Below are 27,199 nucleotides of genomic sequence, written 5' to 3' on the forward strand. Positions count from 1 at the left end.
TCTTTCATGTAGAACAAATGTGAACTACTGGAGAGATTATAAATGCATCCATAGATCTCCAATGGGAACTGGAAGTTTTCATTCATTCCATGCATTAGTACACATGATAAAGATGACATCATTCCTCCCTCAAAAATCTTACACTCCAGTGGAGAGGTAGCTACAAAGAAGAACGAGAATCTTGAGAAAAGAATAATTTCCTCCTCCTCTATTTCTTCCTCTTTTTCTTGCTCTTCTTTCTCTTCCTCCTTCTACTTTTCCTTCCCCTCCTTTTTTAATCTCCCACTCTGCCATTCTCCTTCTTTTTCTTCAAGGGAGAGACTGCATTTAATTTTCTTACGTCCACCAAGAAATGTTAGTATAAAACTAGATAGATAGGAGCTACTCCATCTGTACGGAATCAACAGGAGCTCAGTTTTCCCTCAAGATGAATAATTCACATATATCTAACTTCTTTATCTAGATGGGAAGGTCTATTGCAATCTGTCAGTAAAACAATTTTTATAAGAAAGTAGTAAGTTGAAAGGGAAATGCTACAATATTGGAATGGGAGCTGGAAAATACTATTTGATTTGAATTTACAATGCACCACAGACTTACCTTTTGGTTTATAACACGGGATGGGAATGACACATTCTTCTTTGATGTGTAATTTCAGTTGTGGATTGCAGCCCCCAACGTGCTCTCCACGGTGGTTAATACACAGAACAACCCGGTACCGTAACCCTCGGCCACAAGTCACTGTGCACTTCAAAGAAGAAAAGAGAAGCCAATGCATTATTTTTAAGAGAACCACAAAGGCAATATTTTATCATATGCAAAGGAAAGCCATTAAACTACATAAATATTAAACACAAAAGACTTTTAGACAAATATTATGTAAGGAAGGGTACCGAGGCTAATTTTCTGTGATGCTTGTATTTCAAGGCCCCTCTTTTGTACAACCTTGTTCTACTTCCCAATTGAAAAAGTATTTAAGGTGTGATCATAGTTCAAGAAAATTGAAAATGCCCTGAAATCTTACTGCTCAAATATCAAAGAAACTTGTTACAAGTTTTCTCAAGTTTGATTAAAAGTTTACATGACCCTACCCAAAATAATTTTTGAAGATGAATGAAACCTTTCTGAACTGTCAATAAAAATATAATAAAATTCTGATGAATTATGCCAGAAGATTATTTTTCTATTCTGACTATAGAAGTCAGTCTTGCAAAACTGCTGTCATAAAATGAGGCCATCAAAGATAATTCAGCCAAACACTATAGAAAAAAATACTACAGATGTATCCTGATACATCTATAACTATAACTGCCTGCAGTTAAAGTTAATAAAAATATGCTATGTTTTCCTGAATTTTTTTGCAGCATTTTTTTTTCTTGGATTAATTGATTATGATTTGAAAGTTACTCTTGCCTATGAGTGGAATGTTTTCATGTCATATAAAAATCGAGACTAGCTTTTCATTTATCTGTGTTATAGTTTGGCTCTGTGTCCCCACCCAAATCTCATCTTGAATCGTAATCCCCATAATCCCCACTTGTCGTGGGAGGGACCTGAGAAGGGGTGATTGGATCATGGGGGCAGTTTTCCCCATGCTGGTCTCAGGATAGTGAGTTCTCATAAGATCTGCTGGTTTTATAAAGGGCTCTTCCCCCTTCATGCTCTCTCTCCCTCTCCTGCTGCCTTGTGAAGGAGGTACTTACTTCTCCTTCACCTTCCACCATCATTGTAAGTTTCCTGAGGCCTCCACAGACATGTGGAACTGTGAGTCAATTAAACCTCTTTCATTTATAAATTAACCAGTCTCTGGTAGTATCTTTATAGCAGTGTGAGAATGGACTAATATAATCTGCATATTGGGGAGTATATATATGTACGCATTTAAAAAATTGATAGACTATATTTTTTGAGGACTGTATTGGGTTTACAGAAATATTGAGCAGACAGTACAGAAAGCCCCAATATTCCCCTTCACCCCTTTTCCCCCCTATGATTTTCCCTATTATTAATGTCTTGCTTTAGTGTGATGCCATTGTTACAACTGAGGAACCCATATTAATACATCATTATTAATATAACTAATACATCACTTAATATATCATTATTAAATATTATCATTATTAAATCCAGAGTTCACAATTAGTTGTTGTCAGCTTTTTTAAATTTATAATTTCTTATAATTTCCTTTCTTATTCTAAATAAACATTCTCTTCAATACTCAATATTTGTGTTTTATATTCTTGTTTTTGAGGAGTCCCCTCAAATCTGTACAAGCTTCAGACCCCACCAATTCTGGATCCACCCCAGGGAGGGGCTGAGAGTTCTTGATTGCCTTTGGTTACCTGCTATGGGACAGGCACCTCATTCATTTGTTATCTCATGAATCCTCCTGACCCACTTCTAGGTCAGTAGCTTCAGGCTTATTGAACAGATAAGCAAACGGCCCACCATCTAAGGATCTTGCTCAAGGTCACACAGTTCCTAACAGGCAGAGTGGAATTCCCTCCCAGAGCCATCTATTGCCAAAGCCATGGCCAAGTCACTGCTTTAAGGAGCTTGAAAATTATTTTCTGACCCCCTAAGCAACTTTGTGCCTGGGTATCCCTGGGGACAAGTTTCAAAGACATGTTTCAAGGATATGGAGGCTTTTCTCAGTGTACGCACATTAGGCAGAATATTGGGAAATTTCTCTAGTTCATGATGCCACTCTTGAAACCACTGAACAAAAACTTTAATGAGTTCAGTGAAGTTTGAGATTACCCTGTTTTTGGAAAATTGACTCACCTACCCCCTAATTTATCAATTCAAGATATATATAATATTGAGTGGCTGTTTTAGCCAAGAAAGAAAAAGTTTCACCCAAAGAGAAAGAAAACAGTACAAGATATAACTATACTACAACTGGTTAATCCAAAGGAGCATCCTCTCCTTTTAAACCACCCTTCTGGGAAGCCAGACACTTCCCCCAATGGCATTGTCAGTGTTTACAACAGTTCCAGAACTCCTCTGTGGAGCTGCATATGTCCTCAATGATGGAAAATCCTCATCACTGAGAATATATTTGATTTTTGAAAAAAGTGAAAAGTATTAAGGGTGAAGTATGGTGCATGAGAAGAGCTAGTTAACATCCTCTATTCTGATAATACATGTAATGATAAAGTCATGATATTTATGGGGATGGAGGGTGATATAAAAGCTCTAAAGCCAACATCAAACATATGACTAGGACTTATGAGAGCTGAAAACAAGCTCTGCAGTTGTAGAAACAATGTTAATTTGGGGCTGAGAAAGTGAAAGTCCCTAATGTCTCAATAACAAATCCTTTTGCAGCTGAGATGATATTCTTTGCTTTCAACAAAATAGAAAGAAGAGTTAAATTGCCAGCAGACAGATCCTTAAAAATAATTTTTGATGATAGACCATCACATGAATTTTGGCACATAACTCAAGAGTTCAAAGAACTGAACGACCTTGCTAAAATAAAATCCTTCCATCCTGGTCTATTGATTTATATGAACAGGCTTTCCCAGTGTATACATGCAAAGCCAAACGAAACAAAATAAGAAACCAATAGTAAAAATTAATAATAAAATCATTGCTGAACATGGCTCATTCTGGTGATGGACTATTTTTTAAGCTCCACTTATCTTCTATAAAGATATATTAATGCATGTACATGATGAACTAAGTGTGTACTCAAATGAAAATGTAGTTTTTGTGTTGTTATTCTTATTTACCAAACTTTGAAATATATATGTTATTTTGACTGTGTAAAATTAACTCAATTCAGAGGAATATTTTAAATAGTTAGGGCCTTATGGCCACAGGAAAGTAAAATAAATTAATTTCAATGATCATATATATCTTCTTGGAGAGAAGTAGAATACTGTAATTAAAAAAAGACTTTAAAGCATAAAAATACATTATATTAGAATAAAATTCTGTGGGGAAAGTAGATTGCAAATGTGAGTTCAAAGGGAAAAATATGCACAACATCCAAATTGTTAAAGAAGAGCTCGTTCCTGTATTTTTTAAATGAAAGATGGCAAAGACAGAAATTATCATGGCATTTAAATTCCACTAGACAGATTTTTTTGAATGCTGCAACACTCTTATTGTAAAATGTCAACATTCACAACATGTTGAAATGATATTCTTTGTAATTATTTAAACTTGTGATAGGAAATTTCAAATGTCAACCTAAATATATGTGAAGAAATACAAAATTCTCTAATCTTCTTTTTAGGGAGTATGTGACCAAAAATTAATTGATAACTTCTTTCCTAGCAAGTTTGAATAAAGTTCTACAGGGTAATGATGTTTAGTCTGGGGATATCAGAAAAAGATTGATATGGTCTTCACCTGACACTCCTTTATCCTTCAAGTTCAAGTGCTACCTCCTTTCTGAAGCTTTCCTGACACCTTCAGGTGGAGTGAATCATTCCACCTTGTGCCTCTGAAGTACTGGGCACATGATACTACTTATGCACGATACTATACTGTATCACAACTTTGTTTGCATGAACGTCTATGCAACTAGATTCTAAGCTTTTGGGTGGTAGGAGCAAGTTGTATTTACTTCTTAGCACGGTAGCTGACACATTGAATAAATACATGAATAGATATATTAACGCATGTATATGATGAACTATGTGTGTGGGGAGATCACTTAAGAAAGCTGGAGAAACTTGAGTCAATTACATCTCACTCTCCAGAAAATTAAAGGATTAAGATTAAATTATTAAATACCAATGTCTGCATTTTTCATCTTTGACTAATCCAGCTGCATTTTATTTGTTCTGGAGGCTCACTCAGTCATCTCTTTAGAAAGTGAAAACTACGCTAATTTGACATGACCCTTGTTATACCTCTGGGGTGTTTTCCTTCTTCTCTTTTCCTTTATATACAACTTGACCCCACGGATGATTTCTAAATAGGCTGCCCGCCTCCGGTCTTTCTCAATGTTAGGCTATCTTGCCTCAGTTACTTAAAATATATTATGTCTTCACAAAAATTGTGAAGCTTCTTAGTAGCTGCTGGATCAAGGACACACGCTTTCATGTCGTGTCAGCATTTCCAACTTAATCTTCCAATTCTTAGTAACATGGCTCATCTCTTCAAATCTTCAACTTCGAGTCACTTCTTGTCATTACTGCCTTTGCTCAGCCATCTCTGTTTGGCCATCTCCCTAACACTAACCCTAACCCAGTGATGCTTCTCAGGTTCTTGCTTGTTTACATTTGTCAAAGAATTTAAAGAATTTAAATTTTAATTCTTGCTTGTTTAAATTCTTCAAAGATGGGTTAAGCACCACAGGGGCAACAAATACTTCCTGACTGACTCTGCTTCAACATTCGTTCTTTATACATTTGTTCTTTACAGTACTTAATATTAATTATGCTGGTAATTATATGGAAATATTATTATTAATGTCCTTAATGTTAATTATTTTTACCTATGATGATGCTTGTGGTCTTTCTTACCTTGTCCTCCAACTGTCTTCCTAAGCTCTTTGGAGTAGGAACCATGCTCTTTTACCACTTTTTTTGGTCTCCATGCTGTCTAGTACCATGGTGGGCATATAGAAAATATCCCTTAAAATATGAGAATTAATTAAAAGTGGCATATTCTCAAATCTTACCTGAGACCACTCCATGGCAATCCACTTGGGGCAATCAAACAGATTACAAGTTTGCATAACCTTGGGTTTGGGTGCATACATGCACTTCCATTCTTCCACTTGCAATATCTCTCCATGCATGGATTCCTCTACACACACAAAGCTCCGTCTCTGAATCCCTCCTCCACAGGACACGGAACATGCAGTCCAAGGATTATGTTCCCAGCTCAAAAGCAAACAAATAAAATTATATTATTTATTTGTTGTTTGTTTGTTTCAAGTTTGCAAAGATGGTGGCAAAAAATATGGCCTTAAGGTATCAGTTGTGGTTCAGCTGAATGAGCCTGGGACTGGGAGTCATAAGACTTTACTTTTTTTTTTTTTTTTTGAGACAGAGTGTTGCTCTGTCACCCAGGCTGGAGTGCAATGGCACAATCTCGGCTCACTGCAACCTCCACACCCCAGGTTCAAGCAATTCTCCTGCCTCAGCCTCCCTAGTTGCTGGGATTACAGGCATGCGCCACCATGCCCGGCTAATTTTTGTATTTTTAGTAGAGACAGGGTTTCATCATGTTGGCCAGGCTAATCTAGAACTCCTGACCTCGTGATCTGCCTGCCTCAGCCTCCCAAAGTGCTGGGATTACAGGCGTGAGCCACCATGCCCGGCCTTTTTAAAATTTTAATTAATTTATTTTTTTTAAGATGGAATCTCTTTCTGTCACCCAGGCTGGAGTGGCAAGATCGTGGCTCACTGCAACCTCTGCCTCCTGTGTTCAAGCAATTCTTCTGCTTCAGCCTCCCAAGTAGCTGGGATTACAGGCACCTGCCACCATGCCCAGCTAATTTTTGTATGTTTTAGTAAAGAGGGGGTTTCGCCATGTTGGCCAGGCTGGTCTTGAACTCCTCACCTCAAGTGATCCATCCACCTTAGCCTCCCAAAGTGCTGGGATTATAGGCATGTGCCACCACACCCGGCCAAGACTTTATTCTTAACTGCCACACACAATCTCTAGTCACAAGGTACTTAGCTCCTCACATCTGGGGTTTTTGTCAACTGGGAATAATATACCTTCCCTATTTAACCTTCATAAGACCATTGTGAAAATTAAATCAATTAAAATATATAGTGTGGCTGCATCTTCAAACTGCCTCTAAACCGTAAAATACTAATGGACAATATTATTAGAGAATCACAGAACCTCAGAGTCAGGAAGGACCATACTATTCATCTTGGTTTAAAAGGGGATTAAAATTTCTGATTAATTGCAACACTTGAGCTCCTGCTATGATACTCAGTTGTCCAAGATAGGCTTGACAGCTCTAGCGATGGGGAACATCATCTTTTGAGGCAGCCTATTCCATCTAATTCTTAGAAAGATTTTTCCTATTATTGAGTTGAAGTCTGTTTTCCCTTAGCTCTGTAAAGTATCTAATATCTAACCCTCAGACATTCTAGGCTATTGCTACAGATGCTACAATTCCTAGCAAACTACTTAAATTGCAAAAAGGAAAAGGAAACATATAACTCACCGAGGAAGAGGTTGGAAGTGGTCGTAGGGCATTATCTCTTTAAATCCATCACTACAAATGAAATCATTGTGAGAATATCATTTCTATAATAAATTAACACATTTATTAATTGACTAATACAATATTTGACATCCCAAGAGACACAGCTCTTTCAAATTGGAAACTAAAAATGTCAAGTGTTATCAACCACTCCCAAAAATTCAGCCACTATCTCTTTAATTGTCAAGAATATCTACGACACAAATTCTCCAGTTCTATTTGAAAATATAGAAAACTAAACTAGCAGTATATTAATTAAAGGAAAAAAGTACCTTGCAATTTAGATAAATTTATTCCTTTTTATAATCATTACTCTCTTAATATACCAGTGATATTAACACACTGTCATATTAGTAGGATCTTCAAAAACCACTTTATTTCACAGAATTTGTCCTTTGAAAGGTCTCTATTAATAATTACGTTCAACCAGGCTCATAGGAAATGGGCAGTTTAGTAACAGGAAATGAAATCCACTGAGAACGCTTCCTTTTCCACTTGCACACTTCTTCCTAAGCCAGCTGGCAGATATCTGGAGGATTCTGGGACTTGATATTTGTTATTTTAAGGTATTGTAGTAAGCCAGGAAACTTCCCCAGGCAATCCAAGTCAGCAGGTACTAAATTATGCAATAGGATAGTTTACGCATAGCTTTTTTTGCTTTGGCATTAAAACTTTTTACTTCCTTGCACAATGCATTATTTATACTGAATTTAATGTGAACACTTCAAAAGCCAAAACGTGATAATGGGTGACCCAGTTTAAAAGCTAAAATGGTGAGTGGAAGATATTTATGATTGGCAGATGGACTAGACATTGTACTTGGATGAAGAGAGCAGGAGATGTTCAAAAAGTTCATTATAAAAAAACTTAGGAACACATAGCCCACAACAAGAGAAAGCTAGACTGACAAGAGAAAGCTAGACTTGTTTTATCACAGTTTAGAGATAACAAAAAGCAAAAGAAATGAGGCAGATTGCCTTTCTATATCTTGAACAAATGTACTGAAATGCTGCCAGTGTATAGCAATTCTAATCCGGACACTCATTAGGAATGTATCCTAATTCCTATGCACCATAGTTACAAATGTGAATGTAGGCACCTGCCACCAGTAGACAAAGTCAGGAAATGGAAATGTGTTGCCCTGCAAAGATTGCTCAGTCTCAGTTGAAGCTGATTTGTTTCTTTATGAAGTAAAAAGGGTGTGGACAATGACACAAACCTTGATGGGCAGGGATCCATGCTGCATTCCTTCAGTTTTGGTTTTGGTTTTACATTTTCAGGGTAGTAGTGACAATAATGGTCAGGAACTACCCTCTTCAAGCGGATATCCACACATTCAGCAGAATTGAGCTGATAACCTAAAGTGTTAGAAAAGGAAAGTCTGAATATCGCATCCGTTTCATTTTTACTTGGCAGAGTTATCACTTGCCACACACTTTTTTTTTTTCCTCTTTAAGAAACTTAACTCAGTGGTTCTCAACCCTGGCTCTATAACAGAACCACATGGGAGCTTTTAATATACTCTAATGCCCAGGTTCCTTCATGGTCCAATTAAGTCAGAAGCCCTGTCTCTGGGATCCAGGAAAACAGTACCTTTTAAAAAAGGTTCTCAGGTTCTTCTCAGATGACTAAAATGCGCGGCCAAAATTGAGAATGACAATTAGTACCGACTGCAGTACTCTCAGCACTTCTAACTGAAAAATTACAATAGTCTCCTCTCAAGAACTGTTTGCAGCCCAGGTGCAGGTGAGTTATTCATTCTCCTCAGTTCATTGTCTTTTCTCCTCATTGTCATCATGGCACTGTGCAAGGCCCTTCTCTCATTTCCATGTAATCTTTCTTCTTCCCTTATTGACACTCCCATTCCAATCCCCGCAACACACCTATTTTGATTTGTTGTTGATGTGTCCCTAAATATGCAACTGTCTTATGTAATGCTGCTGTTTTTGTGTGTCTGTTTTTAACTTAATAAATGATAATGTGTTTTAAATCTTGTTCCATTTTCCATTTTTCTCATTCAACATCATGTTTTTGAGAACTACTCTTGCGCTGGGTGATTGCTGGGTTGAATATTTCTTTCATAACATTTTATAATTTGCATATGCAGTACCACATTTTACTCCTCTGCTCCCTTGGGATGCCACAGGCACCTGCAACACCAATAAGCTTTCCAAATGGGGAATTAAGCATTGTCTATACAAAAAGGAACAAAATCCATCTCCCGATGTCACTCCCCAGCCCTCGTCTCACAAGCCTTCGAACAGAAGGAACGAAGACTTATTCCTGATTCTATTAAATCTAAATTGTAGAGTTTCTGAGGAAAGTGAACATTGCAAATAGATGAGTGCTATAAATTTAAAAAGCAAGTCACAAAATGATGCTTCTATTTCCTGAAAGATCTGATTCCAAGTTTCCTGTCACTTCATAAGTGTCTTGTTAAGTTAAACTTTTTCAAAAAAAGGTAATTTTTCAAAACTAGAATGAGCTCTTTAGGAAAGAAAAAATGCCCAAAGCTAAGCGCTCTGCCTCTGCCAGTTGATCTAAAGGTCTAAAAATACATTTAAAGTCCTGATTGTCGAGAGGAATCTGATTTTATAAACCACTAGACAGCTTTCTACAAGACATGGCTTGGATGTAAGCTAAGTGCAGAAGGACGGACTGGTATGCATTATAAAAGCAAGGTCGAAACCGCAAGAATGAAAATCCAAATGGAGTCAATAAAATGTTACTTGGGTGCCAATATCTGCCAGAAAGTTGACGATATCAGATGGCAATGACAATCTAGGTACTTTATCCAGATTGATCTCAAGTGTCTCACATCGACAATTACAGATGAAGACTAGGAAAGTCCATCTAAGTACCCCAGTACCTTAGAGATCAATGAACTAATTTTCTTGATTATCCAAAAAACTCTGAAATTCCATTCACAGACATCACACAGATTTGATTACTAATATAATTAAATTTTGGTAATGCTTTCCTTGTGGGTTTTATGTGTGTGTTTTATTTTCCCCAAAACAAATACAAAATGAGATTACAGCTCCTTGAGTCAGAAAAAAAATATATTTGTTCTAAATAGAAATAGACTTCTAAATGAAAACAGGGCATAAACAGCGTTTATAATTTAGGGAGAGACAATTAATTTTCCTCTTTTGTTTTATCACAGTTTAGAGATAACAAAAAGCAAAAGAAATGAGGCAGATTGCCTTTCTATATCTTGAACAAATATACTGAAATGCTGCCAGTGTACAGAAAATGGCAGGAAACCCAAAAGCAGCCTAAAATCTCCCTTCTGTTCTTATATCCACTGCTATCTTTGGAGACGATCTCACTGCTAAGTGCTCATGCACATTTATAGTTCCAGCAGGACTGACTATGTCTTTCCATGGGCACCCAAGTATGAGAAACACCTATTCGCTTCCCAAGAATTTAATCAACTGGACTAAGCTGAATCCCACTATAAAATGTCTCCTCTAGAGTAGAAAGTGTCTTTTATCTTATGGATCCAAATGTGAACGTCTCTCTGAATGACTGTGTGTAAGAACAAAGAAATAAATTTTTTTCAAAAAAATAGATGTTTGAGCCAGGCGTGGTGGCACATGCCCACACTCCCAGCTACTCGAGAGGCTGCAGTGGGAGGATGGCTTGGGCCCACCAGTTGGAGACCAGCCTGGGCAACATAGTGAGACCTCACCTCTACAAAATATTTTAAAAATTATCCAGGCATGGTGGCACATGCCTGTAGTTCCAGCTACTTGGGAAGCTGAGGCTGGAGGATTGCTTCAGCCCAGGAGTTTGAATCTAGCCTGGGCAACTTAGTGAGACCTGCCTCTAAAACAAACAAAAGAGAGAGATGTTTGTTTTTCTGCAGAGTAAGAGTATCCAAAGAGTCATAAGTGACCCAAAGATGTAAAGGAGCCTTTGCCTCATAAAAATGCTTATAACATTCAAGAAAATTCAGGAGGAATTGAAAATAAACTGAATGAATGTCAGAGCTGGTAGAAACTTGAAGAGGACTTACTCCACTGGTTTGTTTTCATTGTATTAATTTTGTGATTGTGCTCTATTTGTGACAAGGAATAGATTTCCACTTAAGGTAGTACTATTAAATTCTTTTTGTGAATATGTTTATTTAAGTTGAATAAATGTCCCCTTAAAGAAAAATCCTTAAGTAAATAATAGTCCAGGAATAACACAGATATGGCAAAAATAGTGATGGCAATATGGCTCTAGCTGCTATCCAAAGACACTGGCTTAAAGAGGCAATGGACACTTTGCGGTACACACAAAGTGGAGTATGTACCATCATCTCCTGGAGGATTAACCACACCCTGGGGTTTCTGACTCAGTAGGTCTGTGGTGGGGCCTGAGAATCTGCATTTCTAGTAAGTTCCCAGGAGATGCTGATGCTACAGGTCCAGGAAGCCCACTGTGAGAATCACTGCTGCAAGATCATAATCAAGTGGTCTATTGCCTCAACCCTGGCCCCAGGAAGAACTAACTGGCGAACTGGGGAGATTCACTTTTACTTTCTTTCTGTGGCACTATTCAGTTTTCTCTTCCATTCCTAGGGATGTAAACTTCTTCTTGGGCCTGGGCTGCCCAGTGCTTCCCACACTGCCCTGTTGTTTCAAGGGGAGCCTAAATTCCAGAAGAGAGAGATCTGCCTGCATATTCACAGCAACCTGGCACTGACTGAAGAGCCCTCCTTCATATACCTGTAGTTTAAAGGAGATAGGCCAGTTTCTGACTCTAAGTAAATTGATATTCCGTAGGCTTCAAGGACTGAAAAGATGTGGAGCTAGGTTGGGCTGAAGGAGTATTTATTCTAGCTCTTCAAACAAGACCATACCTGAGCCTGCGTACCCTGACCTGGTCCCAGGTGTAGTAGGTGGTTTAGGGGAGGCACAAGGGCAAAGTCATTTAGAGCATGACTCTGGTATCAAGCAGACCTGGCACCAGATCCTAGCTGCACTGTTTATTAGCTGAACAACATACTACTGTATGCTCTTTACACTTTCTAAGTGTCAGTTTATTCATGTATAAGAGAAATAAAAGAGACCTTCCTTAGGGTTTTCTTGAAGAATAAATGTGATTATGAGCAACTAATCCATGGCTTGACACATGGTAAACACCTAGTATCACCGCCTGGTACTCTAAGGGGAAGCTTCAACATAAATCCCTATTCTAGTAAGTCATGGTTCCTGGGTTGCATGCATTTATTCTTTGATTTAAAAGGTCAGTTCAGAAAAAGAGAATTCTTTTGACAGTAGCTCTAGTTGCCTCCTCATTTGGTCCAGGGAGTTGCCAGTTCTCTGTATCAAACGGACAATTATCTTCCACCAGAGCATGAAAGATGCTGCTTTTGTAGCGTGTGTGGAGCCCTGGATTACACTTGTCCTAAAACTTTCCTCAACCGACTATGAAAATCTTGAACTAGGCTGGGCACGGTGGCTCACACCTGTAATCCCAGCACTTTGGGAGGCCAAGGTAGGTGGATCAGCTGAGGTTGGGAGTTCGAGACCAGCCTGGCCAACATGGTGAAACCCTGTGTCTACTAAAAATACAAAAATAAGCCAGGCAAGGTGGCAGGCACCTGTAATCCCAGCTACTCAAGAGGCTGAGGCACGAGAATCGCTTGAACCTGGGAGGCGGAGGTTGCAGTGAGCCGAGCATGACACTGCACTCCAGCCTGGGCAACACAGCAAGACTCCGTCTCAAAAAAGGAAAGGGAAAGGGAAAAGGAAAGGGAAAGGGAAAGGGAAAGAGAAGAGAAGGAAAGAAAACTTTGAACTAAGCAGACAATAAGCAAGACTTTCCCCTTAACACTTAGTAGAGACTCTTTCTCTTTTAATAAGCTTATACTCTTGCACCTGAAAAGAAAAAAAGTTGTAAATCTAATGTTAGAACCAACATAGCCATTGACTCAACCAGGCTGGGCAAGTCACTCCATCTTTCTGCTTCTCAGATTTTTCATAGAAAATTAAAAATAATACATACTTTAAGGGCAATCAAGAAGAGAAATGCAGTAACACATGCAAACAAGTTTGTTTACAGTTTTTTGTTTTTGGGGGGGTTTTTTTGGCTAAAAGTAAAAGGTGTTTTCCAAATCCAATTTTGCACCTGTCTTCAAGAGTAAAGGCAAATGCATCTTATCCATTAACACCATTGCATTCAGGCTGCTGAGTAAGGTGCTGTGTGATCAGACATCTCTAATCACCACGCCAATTTTAAAATCAGCTTCAAAAATGCAAATGCGTAATTTCTCTAACTCTGAGCTCTAAATATTCATGAACAAAGCCTGGGCCTCACCTCCTCCACATGTCACAGTGCAGGGAAAGAAGTCAGTTTGTCTCCACTGATGACTGATGGGCTGGTAAAAGAAGAACTGAACCACGCTGTCTTTGGCTGCAGTGTACCTGGTCTGGACAAAAAGAACTGTGAGAACACACGTGCAAACAAGGAGCTAGTGCTTTCCACACCTTTCAGAATAAGATAAATGTTCTTCATGTATGCAGACAACCACCCATCCATTAGAAAAACTATGGGGCAGGAGTCCAATAAGTTTAAGATGTGATAACATTTCATTAAGATTTGTCATAAATGGGGGCTCAGGTGATCTTCTGCAAATCTCCCTGGAGTCATTTTTCCAGATAATTCCATGCCTGTGAATGGATTCACAAAAAATGTAGGTAGACATTTTTTTATTTGTTCATTTCATATTGTTTTTCTTCCTGAAACATTTGATGTTAATTTTCATGACAACAAAGATTGAGAATTGATTTGGGTTTGCTCACAATATAGCACATAGTGGAGGCTCTTACATTTTTAATAATAATATATTTAAGCACATCCTTCTGAAAAATTCTTCTAGAAGCGCAACTGTAAGAACTCGACTTAAGTGTACAAATACATGGTGTTTAAACAGTCTAGTATCTAATTAAAAGGAAATGGGGGCCAGGCATGATGGCTCACACCTGTAATCTCAGTACTTTGGGAAGCCAAGGCAAGTGGATCACTTGAGGTCAGTAGTTTGAGACCAGCCTTGCCAACATGGTGAAATCCCATCTCTATTAAAAACACAAAAATTAGCCCAGCATGGTGCCACATGCCTGTAGTCCCAGCTACTCAGGAGGCTGAGGTGGGAGAATCTCTTGAACCACTGTCTCAAAAAAAAAAAGAAAAAAAAAAAGGAAATAGGGCACTAATGAGATAATATATGTTAATTAGTTCCATTTAACCATTCCACAATATATACATATTTCAAAACATCATGTTATACACTATAAATATATACAATTTTTGTCCATTAAAAATGCTAAGAAAAGATTAATGTGGCCAGCACAGTGGCTCATGCCTATAATCCCAGAACTTTGGGAGGCCAAGGTGGGTAGATCATCTGAGGTCAGGAGTTTGAGACCAGCCTGGCCAAGATGGCAAAACCTGGTCTCTACTAAAAAGAACAAAAATTAGCCGGGTGTGGTGGTATGTGCCTGTAGTCCCAGCTACTCAGGAGGCTGAGACAGGAGAATAGCTCGAACCCGGGAGGCAGAGGTTGCAGTGAGCTGAGATCACACCGTTGCACTCCAGCCTGGGCAACAAGAGCAAAATTCCATCTCAAAAAAACAAAAAGAAAAGAAAAGGAAAGAAAAAAATAATGTGTTAGAAAAACCAGGCCAGGCACAGTGGCTCACACCTGTAACCCAGCACTTTGGTAGTTCAAGGCAGGAGGATCACTTGAGGCCAGAAGTTTGAAATCAGTCTGGTCAACATAGCAAGATCCTATCTCTCCAAAAGAAAAAGTTTAAAATTAGCCAGGTGGGGTGGCATGCACCTGTAGTCCCAGCTATAGCTATTGCGAGTGCTGAGGCAAGAGGACAACTCGAGTCCGGGAGTTTGAGGCTACAGTGAGTCAAGATCACGTCACTGCACTCCAGTCTGGTAAACAGAGCAAGACTCTGTCTCAAAAAAACACAAAAAAGAAAAAGAAAAATCTCTAAAAAATGCAACTGGAAAAAAATAAAAGAAATAAAATTAGGATAAAAAATTTTAACAATAAAAATAAATATGGTGGGCCGGGCATGGTGGCTGACGCCTGTAATCCCAGCACCTTGGGAAGCTGAGGCAGGCAGGTCCCTTGAGGTCAGGATCAAGACCAGCCTGTCCAACATGGTGAAACCCTAGCTCGACTAAAAATACAAAAATTAGCTGGGTGTGGTAGCGCATGCCTGTAATCCCAGCTACTCGGGAAGCTGAGGCAGGAGAATCACTTGAACCCAGGAGGCAGAGGTTGCAGTGAGCCAAGATCGCGCCATAGCACTCCAGCCTGGGCAACAGAGTGAGACTGCATCTCAAAAAATAAAATAAAATAAATAAAATAAAATAAATGCAGTATTATAAAAGATATTTCATATGAGAAATGCTATATTTAGTGGAAGAAACAACTTATCAAAATAATACAGTTTAATTTTTTAAGGGAATTTTAATAAAGAATATTAATAAATCTGCTACAATATATCTTTAAAAATAGAGATAATAGACAAATAAAATGAAGAGGCAGTATTTAATGATATAATCGCTTAGAATTTCCTAGACTTTAAGAAAGACAGAAGTCTCTGTTTCAAAATGTTCATTCAGTTCTAGACATTTAAAAAAATAAAACAAAAAGCATAAAGCAAAATCCTAAAAGCTATCATAAAGAAAAATATGATTACCTAGAAAAATGTGAAAAATCAGATTAACATCACATTTCTCACAAGAAATACTGGATTCAAGAAAACAAAGTCAAGTCCTCAAAGTCATGAGGGACAAGAATAATGGATCTAGAATTCTATAACCAAGTTATTAATCAGTAATCAGTTATCAGTTATCCATCTATAACAAATGATCAATCATTAATCAATGAAATAAAGATATTTTCAGACACAAAATGATTCAGAAACTTTACCACTCAGAGATATTCACTGGAAAAAAAGAAAAAAAAATACTAAAGAATGTACCAACTAAGAACTAATATAAATACAGAAGTAGTGAGATGCAAGAAGCAATAACGATTAAATAAATCAGTAAAGCTTATGAGAGAATCTAAACAATTTTTTGTTTAGATTTTTAAAAACCACTATTTTAAAACATTTTAAAACCACTATTTTAAACAGCACAGTTTACAGAGATAGGATACACTGCTAAGGAGCTTTGTTTCTGGCTGTAGCAGGACTGCTTGTTTCTGATGAATCTCCCCAGTGAGAATAAGTAAAAATGCTGCATAAAATTTTCTTTTTTCTTTTTCTTTTCTTTTTTTTTTTCAAGATGGAGTCTCCCTCTGTTACTCAAGCTGGAGAACAGTGGTGCGATCTCAACTCACTGCAACCTTTGCCTCCCAGGTTCAAGGGATTCTCTTGCCTCAGTCTCTGAGTAGCTGGGATTACAGACCCACACCACCCTGCCTGGCTAATTTTTGTATTTTTAGTAGAGATGCGGTTTCGGCATGTTGGCTAGGCTGGTCTCAAACTCTTGACAGCAGGTGATCCACCTGCCTCGGCCTCCCAAAGTGCTGGGATTACAGGCATGAGCCACAGCGCCTGGCCCATAAAATATTTTTAGTGTATTTTAACGCATCAGAAAACTACCATGCTAGTGAGGATTTGCAGGGCTAAGATCACAGACACAAAAGAAACTTAGAAACGTAAGCAAATTTGGCATGACATTTCGCTCTACCTTTTTGCTCAAGGCATTTTCCAGTTTGCAAGTGGTGGCTGAGCAGCTGAGAAACTGGACAAATCTGTCATCAGCCTCATGTAGTGGAAAGCGAACACCTAGAGCTCAAGGCCTTCCAAGGTGTCAGGTGTTGGTAAACACCCCAGGTTCCCAACCCAGGACCCCAGAAAGCTCTATCACAGGAATAAAGTAAACTGGAAACAGGACAACCTTCAAAGGGAATAAAGCCCTGGTTCAAGTTATTTCAATTCCTTGTTGGATAAAGATGACTGGTTGCTAACCTAGCTGTCTTCTAGAAGCAAAAATAAGATATCCAAAATAATCCAGTTGGAAGAGTGTTAGACTGAAGATCTAGAAGCAAAAATAATCTGATAATTTTTAAAGGGGATTTTAACAAAGAGTATCAATAAACCTGCTACAATCTCAAATTATATCCACAACCTTTCTTCTATAATATACAGCACAAACTTTAAAAGCAACTAAGAATACAAAAAACAAAATTTAACGACAACCCAAAAAAGTGAAAAAAAAATAGACATTATAAACATAGTGACAGGAAATCCAGATATTGGTATTAACTGATGAAAATATAAAAATTTAAGTACACCATTACTACCTCCTGCAACCCTGGTCTTGGCTTCAGTCTTGTTTCCCCGTAGGAGGGGCCTAGCAACACCTTATGCTTTCCCTATGATCATAACATAAGTGTTGGAACACTTATGTTATGGAACACAGCTGTGGGCTGTGTTTTTCAGAGAACTTGGAATAAGATTAAAATATTCAAGAAATCAAATTATAAGATGGGGAATTTCACTGGAAACAAAGAAGCTATAACTAAAATGGAAATTCTAGGAATAAAAGATGCAATAATTTAAATCAATATCTCAATGGATGAACTTAAAAGTGGATTAAAATAGACTTTGGCAAGTATTTTATAAAGAGCCAGATAGTAAACATTTTAGGTTTTCAGGCTACATGGTTTCTGTTGCAACTATTCAATTCTGCTAGTATAGTGCAAAAGTAGCCATTGACAATATGTAAACAGATAGGGGTGGCTGTTCTGATAAAACTTCACTTACGAAAACAGTGATGGCCTGCTGGTCATAATCTGCTGATCCCTGAATTAGACACACCTGAGCAGAGGATCAGTAAAACGAAAGATGAAAAGAAAGTGGAAATGAGACAAATTGGATACAGGTAAAGGTACAATCACAGTCCCAGAAATACAGAACAAAGAGCTTGGGACAGAAGTTAATCTGAAGAGATAATAAATGAGAATCTGTCAAAACTGATGGTGGATCCCAAGCCACAGATTCATGAGACACCTGGACCTCAAGCTGAAGAAAGGCACTAATTACACCATAGCCCAACCAATGAAAACCCAAACCAAAGGGAACACACTTAAAAGCAGATGAAGAAAAAGGACAAATTACCTTATAAGGAACAAAAAGAAGACTGACAGCTGACTTATCTACAGAATAAATTGAAGTCAGAAGACAACAGGGAGATATCCTCAAAGTGCTGAAAGAAACATTTTATAACAGAAGGGTGGATTCACTAGTAAGATGCAATGATTCTAAATGTGAACATACCTAACAATCTAGCCTTAAAATATATAAGGCACAATGCATAGTCACGGGGTAGTTTTAGCACATCTCTCATGATAGAATAAGCAGACAAAAATCAGGAAGGTAATAATTTTGAATAACACTATTACTAAACATGACCTAATTGACAAACGTAGAACACAACAGAAGACTACAACATCACATTCTCCCAAACTTTGTTATATTCTGAGCCACAAACCAAGTTTTACAAATTTTGAAATATTGAAATAATATGGAGTATGTTCTTTGACCACAGTAGAATTAAGCTATAAAAATAAATTTTAAAAAGGATTACTGGAAAATTCCCCCATGCTTGGATGTTATACTTCTAAATAATCCACAAGTCAAAGAATATATAATTATGAAACTTACAAAGTAATGTAACTGAATGATGAAGGAAAACATTTCATATCAAAATTATGAAATTAAATATAAGGAATGCTTTGAGAGAAATTTGTAGACTTAAATGTATACACTTTAGAGAGAAAAGATGAAAATTAATGATCTCATAATCCATCTCAAGAAGTTTAAGAAAAAAACAGCTAATGGGATCTAAAGAAGTAAGAGTGGACATAATAAAGATAGGAGCAGACATTAATGATATGGAAAGAAAACTAGAGTAATACAGTTATGAACCCAAAAGTTGTTTCTGTGAAATGTCTAATAAAATTGATAACCCTCTGACGTGACTGAGCAAGGAGAAAAGAGTAGGCACAAATAGTCAATATCAAGAATGAGAAAGAGGACATACTACAGGATGTTCAGAAAGTGAACAAATAATAGGAAGATGCTATGAAAAGAAAGTATGCCAATAACTTTTTAAAAGTTAGTTGAAATAGACAAATTCATTGAAACAAAACGGACACAAGAAATAAAAAAATCTAAAGAGTCTGTATCTTTCAAAGACATTAAATGCATAATTCTAAATATTTCCTGGTGCACACTGCCAAACATTTAAAGAAAAAAATGACATCAATCGTTTGCAAACTATTGCAGAGAACAAGAGGAAACACTTCTAAACTTGTTTTATAAAAGCAGAATAAAATGCCAAGACCTGAAAAAGGCATTCCAAGAAAACAAACAAACAAACCCTTTCCTGCACATAGGTACCAAAACAACAACAATAACCTTAAGTAAAATAATTTAAAATCACATCCAGTGATATATAAAAGATACACCTTTTTACAAACAATAAAATAATAAATAATAACAATAAATGCTATTTTTTTTTTTTTTTTTTTGAGACAGAGTCTCGCTCTGTCACCCAGGCTAGAGTGCAGTGGCATGTTCTTTGCTCACTGCAACCTCCACCTCTCGGGTTCAAGTGATTCTCCTGCCTCAGCCTCCCAAGTAGCTGAGACTACAGGCACCCGCCACCACGCCTAGCTAATTTTTTGTATTTTAGTAGAGATGGAGTTTCACCACATTAGCCAGGCTGGTCTTGGTCTCCTGACCTCGTGATCCACCTGTCTCAGCCTCCCAAAGTGCTGGGATTACAGGCATGAGCCACCACGCCCGGCAACTAACAATAAATTCTAATCGAAAAGAATAATGAACAAGTAGGTTTATCACAGGAAGATACAGTTGGTTTAATATTTGAAAAATCAATGTCATTTATTACATTAAAAAGGAAAAAGGAGAAAACCATGTGATCATCTCTAAAGATGCAGAAAATGCATTTGATACAGCTCTATGCTTGTACATAATGAAGCAAACTAGAAAAGAAAAAAATTCTTTCACCAAACAAAATATCTATAAAAAATTTTATAGTAAACATTATATATAATGGTGAATTATAGGGAACTTTGCTCCTGAAGTGAGATGCATAACAAGGACAGCTGCCATCTTCATTATTTGTAGATGTCACAATTGTGTATGTATACAATCCAAAAGAATTCACAAACTATAAGTATTAACACATGAATATAGTAAGAATATAATGTCAATACACAAAAATCAGTATTCCCACACCCCAGAAACAAATAGAAACTTAAAAAATACCATTTATAATAACATCAAAATAACAAACGCCTGAAAATAAATTTAATAAAGGACATTAAAGACATAGAGTAAAAATTATGAACATTATTGAGAAAATTTTTAAAGAACTAAAAAATGTATGGATATGCCACATTTATGAATTGAAAGACTTAGTATTGGGAAGTGTCAATTTTCCTTAAATTGACATAGAGATCCAATGCAATTCCAATCAAAATCCAGCTGATTTTTAAAAACAGACAAGCTGATTTTCAATGATATAAAAATGCAGTGTCAAGAAAAGCAAAGATAATCTGCAAGAACAAAGCAGAAACTTACACTACCAGATATCAAGACTTATTTTAATGCTACAGTAGATATATCACAGTGGTATTGGCACAAATAAACAGATTGATGAAACAAAGTACAGTCCATAAATACATTGTTGATATCAGACTTCAGAGAAATAGGCAATGGATCCTTCACCTAATGACTCCAGGTCAATTAAACAGTCTTATAGAAAAAAAATTGATTCTATTATACCTCACAATATATACAAAACAATTTCTAGAGCGATTATAGCCTTTGGTGTGAAAGGAAAAATAATAAGACTTCTAAAAGCAAACATAGAAGAATATCTTAGGGGCTGGGCATGGTGACTCACACCTGTATTCCCAGGACTTTGGGAGCCCAAGGCAGAAGGATCACTTGAGCTCATGAGTTTGAGACCAGCCTGGGCAACACAGCTGGATCCTGTTACTACAAAAAAAAAAAAAAATTTTTTTTTTTTTTAATTTGGCCAGGTGCAGTGGCTCACATCTGTAATCCCAGCAGTTTGGGAGGCTGAGGTGGGTGGATCACTAGAGGTCAGGAGTTCAAGACCAGCCTGGCCAAGAGGGTGAAACCCTGTCTCTACTAAAAATACAAAAAAACTGCCAGGTGTGGTAGCATACACCTGTAATCCCAGTTACTCGGGAGGCTGAGGCAGGAGAATACCTTGAACCCAGGAGGTGGACGTTGCAGGGAGGTGAGATCATGCCACTGCACTCCAGTCTGGGTGACAGAATAAGTCTCCAATAAATAAATAAATAAATAGCCAGGCATGGTGGTGTGCACATGTAGTCCCAACTACTTGGAAAGCTGAGGTGAGAGAATCACCAGAGCCCAGGAGGTCAAAGCTGCAATGAGTCACGATTGTGCCACTGAACCTCAGCCTGGGCAACAGAGCAAGACCCCATCTCAAAAAAAACAACACACACACAAACAATGACAAAAAGAAGAATATCTTCATGATTCTGGATGAGGCAGATTTCTCAACCAGGATACAAATAGCACTAAGAATAAAGTTAAAGACTGATAAACTACATTACAGTAAAATTGAGAACTTCTGTAGAGGGAAACTGATAGCCCTAAATACATTTAATGGAGAAAAAAATGAAAATAGAATGAATTAAGAATTCAGTTCTAGAAGCTGAAAATATAACACCAAAATAAACCCATATAAAAATAAAAGAAATAAATAAAAATTTATATAAATAGAAACGTAAAAAAAAAACTCTGAGTTAATGAACAAAACAAAAATGTAGTTGTTAGATGTCTCAGAGACAATGTTTGGATGGTCTGAGTAAAACAACAATTACACAAGCAACCAATAAACGAGTTTAGGAATGAAAGAGACATAGTTATAGGTGAAGAGGAGACTATTTTTAACGATAAGGGAATAAAAATGAGATGAATTGGATACTTCTCTAGAAAAATGTAAATTTCAAAATTGGCTAAAATAATAAGCCTAAGAAAAACATAAATGGTTTCTAAGTCTTCTCCATTACCACTGAAAAGAAAAATAAAAGAGAGAAATAAAAGGCATTAAGCCAGATGTGTTACAGAAAGAGAAATCCTTAGCGCAGTAGACACATTTCATTGCCTACCAACATCCATTTCTCCTTTCCATTTTATAGACACTCAATTTTGTTCATGCTCATTCCTCCCTCCTGTGTCTTACATATACATACATACATCCTGATTGTTCTTTTTTTTTTTTTGAGATGGAGTCTCGCTCTGTCACCAAGCTGGAGTGCGGTGCTGCAATCTTGGCTCACTGCAACCTCTGCCTCCCAGGTTCAAGCGATTCTCCTGCCTCAGCCTCCCAAGTAGCTGGAATTACAGGTGCCTGCCACCATGCCCAGCTAATTTTTGTATTTTTATAGTAGAGACGGGGTTTCACCATGTTGGCCAGGATGGTCTCGATCTCCTGATCTCGTGATCCACTTGCCTCAGCCTCCCAAAGTGCTGGGATTACAGGCGTGAGCCACTGCACATCCTGATTGTTCTGAGTGAATCACCATGGTCACATTTACCTTGCTAGTGGCAGGACCTATGAGTGTTCCGCTCAGATACACAACTGCAAAGAGTGTCACTGGCCAACAGCCCCAGTTCTGGGTCAAGCTTCCCATGGGATGCTCCTAGCCAGTGACTAAGCACAGCAGGGATACTGAAGGCAGAGCTATTCCTGGGAGACACTAGAGTCCTGTGATGAATGACTTTGGCTCAGGGTCTCCTCTCTAGCTTTGCTGAATTGTCCTAGAACCTACTGCATTTAAGATGCTTGCATTTGACCTTCCTTCCTTCCCTCTCTCCTTCACTCATGGTCAGATTTTCAGTGCAGGCTGACGGCTCTCCCAGCATCATCCTGCTCTCCCACTTTTTTCTCATAGGCGTTTCCTGAATAAATTCTTGTACTTCTCATCCTGCCTTGGCATCTGATTCTTAGAGGACCCAGATGAACACAGTAGTGGGTGGTATAGAGTGGGCACGTGACCCAATTCTTGTTGATGAGAGGTGGTAAAAGGTCTACCATGGAGTTTCTGGGGTTTCCTTGCTGAGAAAGTCCACAAGAAAGAAAAAGGCCTACTGGGCTTCCAGAGATCACATCGTCTTGTCCACATGTGACACCTGGACCAGTGCCTTTTGCTTTCAGTGCAGGGCAAATATACAACAGCTTACTCAAATCCATGCACGATATCCTCAAATGGGCCCTAAATGCTGCCAGTGGGCACACTATCTTTCCCCTAGTCCCTCGACACTGCCATTCTTGTCTTGCTGCACGTTCTTGGTGGTGTGGCTGGGACCCCTATCCAATCCTTGGCTGCCTTACAGCTCTGCACCTAGGGAGACCATCGGATTTATTGTTCATGCCAGGATGCTTCTGAGAGTGAAAGGAGGAGCGACTGACAATTAAGTTGGGGTAACAAGCACAAACTGGGCCTTTTCTGAACAAAATAGGACCCATAGTCTCTCTACCCACACCTCTCTGCTAAAGTGTCATTTTGCCACCACCATGTCACCCCCTGGCCAGCCAAGAGTACATTAAATTTTCTAGATGTCGTCCATTACCACTCAGGAACTGAAGGAGACTACGGGGAGCTAAACTCAGACTCAGCCTGTGACTGAACGTTTCATGGCACTAATTCCACTTTCACTCTCATGTGGCTTCTCTGGGTTGTTGCTGATGGAGGTGGAATCCCCATGAGGCACTTTCCTCTGGAAGCTCTGCCTGGGGAGGGAGCAAAAGCTCCTTTTCTGCTTTTAGCTTTCCTTGAAAGCCTCCCTGCCCTGGAGAGCGACCACCATCATGAAACACGTCTTGCTGCCTGCTTCCTTCGTCCTGGCGCCAGGAGAGGGAGAAGGCTTTCCACATCCCGGCTGGATATGCCCTGCAGTGCACGTCCTCCTGAGGACACCGGACCGAGACGCACCCTTACTGGAGAAAGGAGCATCCTCTCCATGTTATAGAAGATGTGCTATGGATTAGGACCCCAGGCTTGGCCCTGGAAATGTTATGGGGACTAAATCAATTTGGAAAATCTTCATCTTTCTACACTAAGCGTGGCTTTCCACAGACTAAGCTAAAAATAATAATAACCCTACTTTAATAATGAAAAGATGAACATGAATGCTTTCTCTTGCACTCCTGCTAATCACCCATCTGCCATACCACTGCTGTCAAGTCCACAGGGCAAACAGCTCTGATGAAAAAGGAAATGGTGAAGTACAGAGAATGGCAAAAGAGAAATGCACATTAACATCTGCAAAAGTGTATTACCACTGTTTGATGAGGAAAATGAGTTTTATAATAAAAGCATGTGGTCAGGCATAGTGGCTCACACCTCTAATTCCAGCTCTTTAGGAGTCCGAGGCAGGAAGGTTGCTTGAGCTCAGGAGTTCAATGCCAGCCTGGGTAACATAGTGAGACTCTGTCTCTACAAAAAAAAAATTAAAATTAGCTGGCTGTGGGGCTGTGTGCCTCTAGTCCCAGGTAATTGGAGGCTGAGGCCAGAGGATTACTTGCAGCCTGTACTTGGCCTAGGTGACGGAGCAAGACCTATCTCAAAAACAAACAAAACCGATGGTATAAAAATGAATTCAAATTCAACTACTTGACTTGGCCACTTCAAAAGAATTTCCAAAATTTGTGAAATAGATTTTTATGTAAAACTATTCATAGTATATCTACATTTCTACACATATCTTAGCTGTGAGTTCTGGTAATTACTAAAGCAGTGTATGAATTGCTTTAACCAAGAAATTTCCCTCAACAGACCACATTACAGAAAAATATGCAATATTCTAAAAGTTTCTGCCTTTGGAATGAATGATAAATGCTTACAATGAGACAGAATCCCAATGACTGAGAGGCATGAGGAAACAGGTAAATTTTCTTTTCTGCTGGCACTGTTAGGGGTTGAATTGTGTGCCCCAAAAACAACATGTCAAAAGCGTAGCCCACAGTATCTCAGAATACTATCTTATTTGAAATACGGTCTTTGCCAATGTAGTTAAGGTAAGGTAACTGGGAGGACTTAATCTAGTATAAGTGGTGTCCTTATAAAAACAGGAAGTTTGGACTGGCCAGGTGTGGTGGCTCATGCCTGTAATTCCAGCATTTTAGGAGGCCAAAGTGGGCAGATAGCTTGGGCCTAGGAGTTCGAGACCAGCCTGGCCAACATGGCGAAACCCCGTCTCTACTAAAAATACAAAAATTAGTCCAGCGTGGTGGAGCGCGTACTCAGGAGGCTGAGGTGGGAGAATGGCTCGAACCCAGGAAGTGGAGGTTGCAATGAACCTAGATTGTGCCACTACACTTCAGCCTGGGTGACATAGTGAGTCTCTGTCTCAAAAAAAAAAAAAAAAAAAAAAATGCATGGGAGAAACTGAGAAATTTGCACCCAGAGGCAGACATGCACAGAGGGAAGGTGATTCCTGAACTCGAAGAATTGAGGCGAGAGGCATAAGACAGCTTCTCCTTCACAGCCCTCAGAAGAAACCGATCCTGCCAACACCCTGATTTTGGACTTTCAGACTTCAGAACTGTGGGACAATAAATTCGGTTGTTTAGGCCACTCAGTTGTGGAGTACTCAGTAACAACAGTCTTGTGAAACTAATATAGGCACTGACTCTAAAACTGTGTCTTGCTGAGTTTTGAAACACCTGTGAACGTATAAACGTAGCCACTATCTGCACTGCATTGAAAGCCTCCAACATGTTCTTTCAGAGAACCAAGACAGGCAGTTTCAAATCCTCTTGTGCCCGGATAAGTTAAATATGCTATCATAACTCCCCAGAAAGAGAAGAAGCTCATAGGTTGACAACATAAAAGATATCTAGAGCTGAGGAAACTGAAGATGGAGATTGTACAACTGAGGACTAGTAGAAAAGCAATCAGAAAACATTTTCCTGAAGAAACACAAAATATCAGAGTGGAAAAAAAATGAATCCCTAAGAAGACAACTAGATGAAAAAGGAAGATTTCAGAGCCCAAGAAGAGAAACTTTTTTTTTCTCCCTGAAGATATATATGTTTTTTAAAAGATGAGAAAATCTACCAAAAGTAGTTAAAAATTAACCATGGAAAGACATGTCTTTATCAAAGTCATTTAATTTTGTTTTTTCAGATATCCTCATGGGAATATACTTAAAATTGATATTCACAAACGTCTACTCATAGATGCAAATATTCAGTAAATTCTCACTGAATTAATAGTGTATATCTTGCGGTCAATCTATGAAGCACATGGCATCAACTACTGTACTTAGCCAAGACTCACTACTGCTACCTGGGGGCAACCTGCACATATTGAGGAAGCAGGGCCCTAATGCAAAATATCCCTTAGTGCTATGACAAGGGTCATCCATGAAAAGCAGGTCATTGAGGGCTGGGCACGGTGGCTCACACCTGTAATCCCAGCAATTTGGGAGGCTGAGGCAGGAGGATTGCTGGAGGCCACGAATTCAAGATCAGACTGGGCAACATAGTGAGGCCCTGTAGCCACACACAAATAAAAAAAAAGAAAAAACGGAAACAGGTTATTCAGGAAAACAAGCATATATAATGAGAAATCCACTGGAAGAAGGAAATGTGCAATTTTCAAGAATGGTCCAACCATGAAAATATAGCTTCTTAAAGAGTAGAAAAAAGAAATTTTTTTTTCTCATTGGTACAGTGAGATGCTAAGCTGCAAAATCTGAGCAACAATACCTGTAAGACAACCTAACATCCCATTGATGTCTACATATTTTACTCTTTATGTAAGAATACAGTAGTGTTCAACAGTATAGTTACCAAAAGCCCATGAAATAAGGTCTACTACATGAACTGTAGCAAAGTGTGTGCCTCAACCTAGCTCAGCACACCCACGGCTGTGCTAAATTAGCA

At 38.4% G+C, this 27,199-nt stretch overlaps 1 protein-coding gene across 9 annotated transcripts in view; it reads right to left on the reverse strand.

Moving 5' to 3' along the window:
- ADAMTSL3 (ADAMTS like 3) overlaps positions 1-27,199 on the reverse strand; it is a 411,249-nt gene that overhangs the window by 148,236 nt on the left and 235,814 nt on the right. For all 9 annotated transcript variants that reach the window (XR_013395882.1, XR_013395881.1, XR_013395880.1 and 6 more), the window contains exons 10-14: positions 13,502-13,613; positions 8,409-8,547; positions 7,151-7,201; positions 5,642-5,846; positions 601-748 (exon numbers count right to left, since the gene is read on the reverse strand). Coding sequence is in view for 6 of the 9 variants with exons in the window: in XM_015142900.3 (XP_014998386.3) it covers positions 601-748; positions 5,642-5,846; positions 7,151-7,201; positions 8,409-8,547; positions 13,502-13,613 (655 nt within the window). In the remaining 3 variants the exon portion in view is untranslated. The remainder of the gene's footprint in view (positions 1-600; positions 749-5,641; positions 5,847-7,150; positions 7,202-8,408; positions 8,548-13,501; positions 13,614-27,199) is intronic.

Source organism: Macaca mulatta, chromosome 7 (genome assembly GCF_049350105.2).
Source record: "Macaca mulatta isolate MMU2019108-1 chromosome 7, T2T-MMU8v2.0, whole genome shotgun sequence".
Taxonomy (NCBI): Eukaryota; Metazoa; Chordata; class Mammalia; order Primates; family Cercopithecidae; genus Macaca; species Macaca mulatta.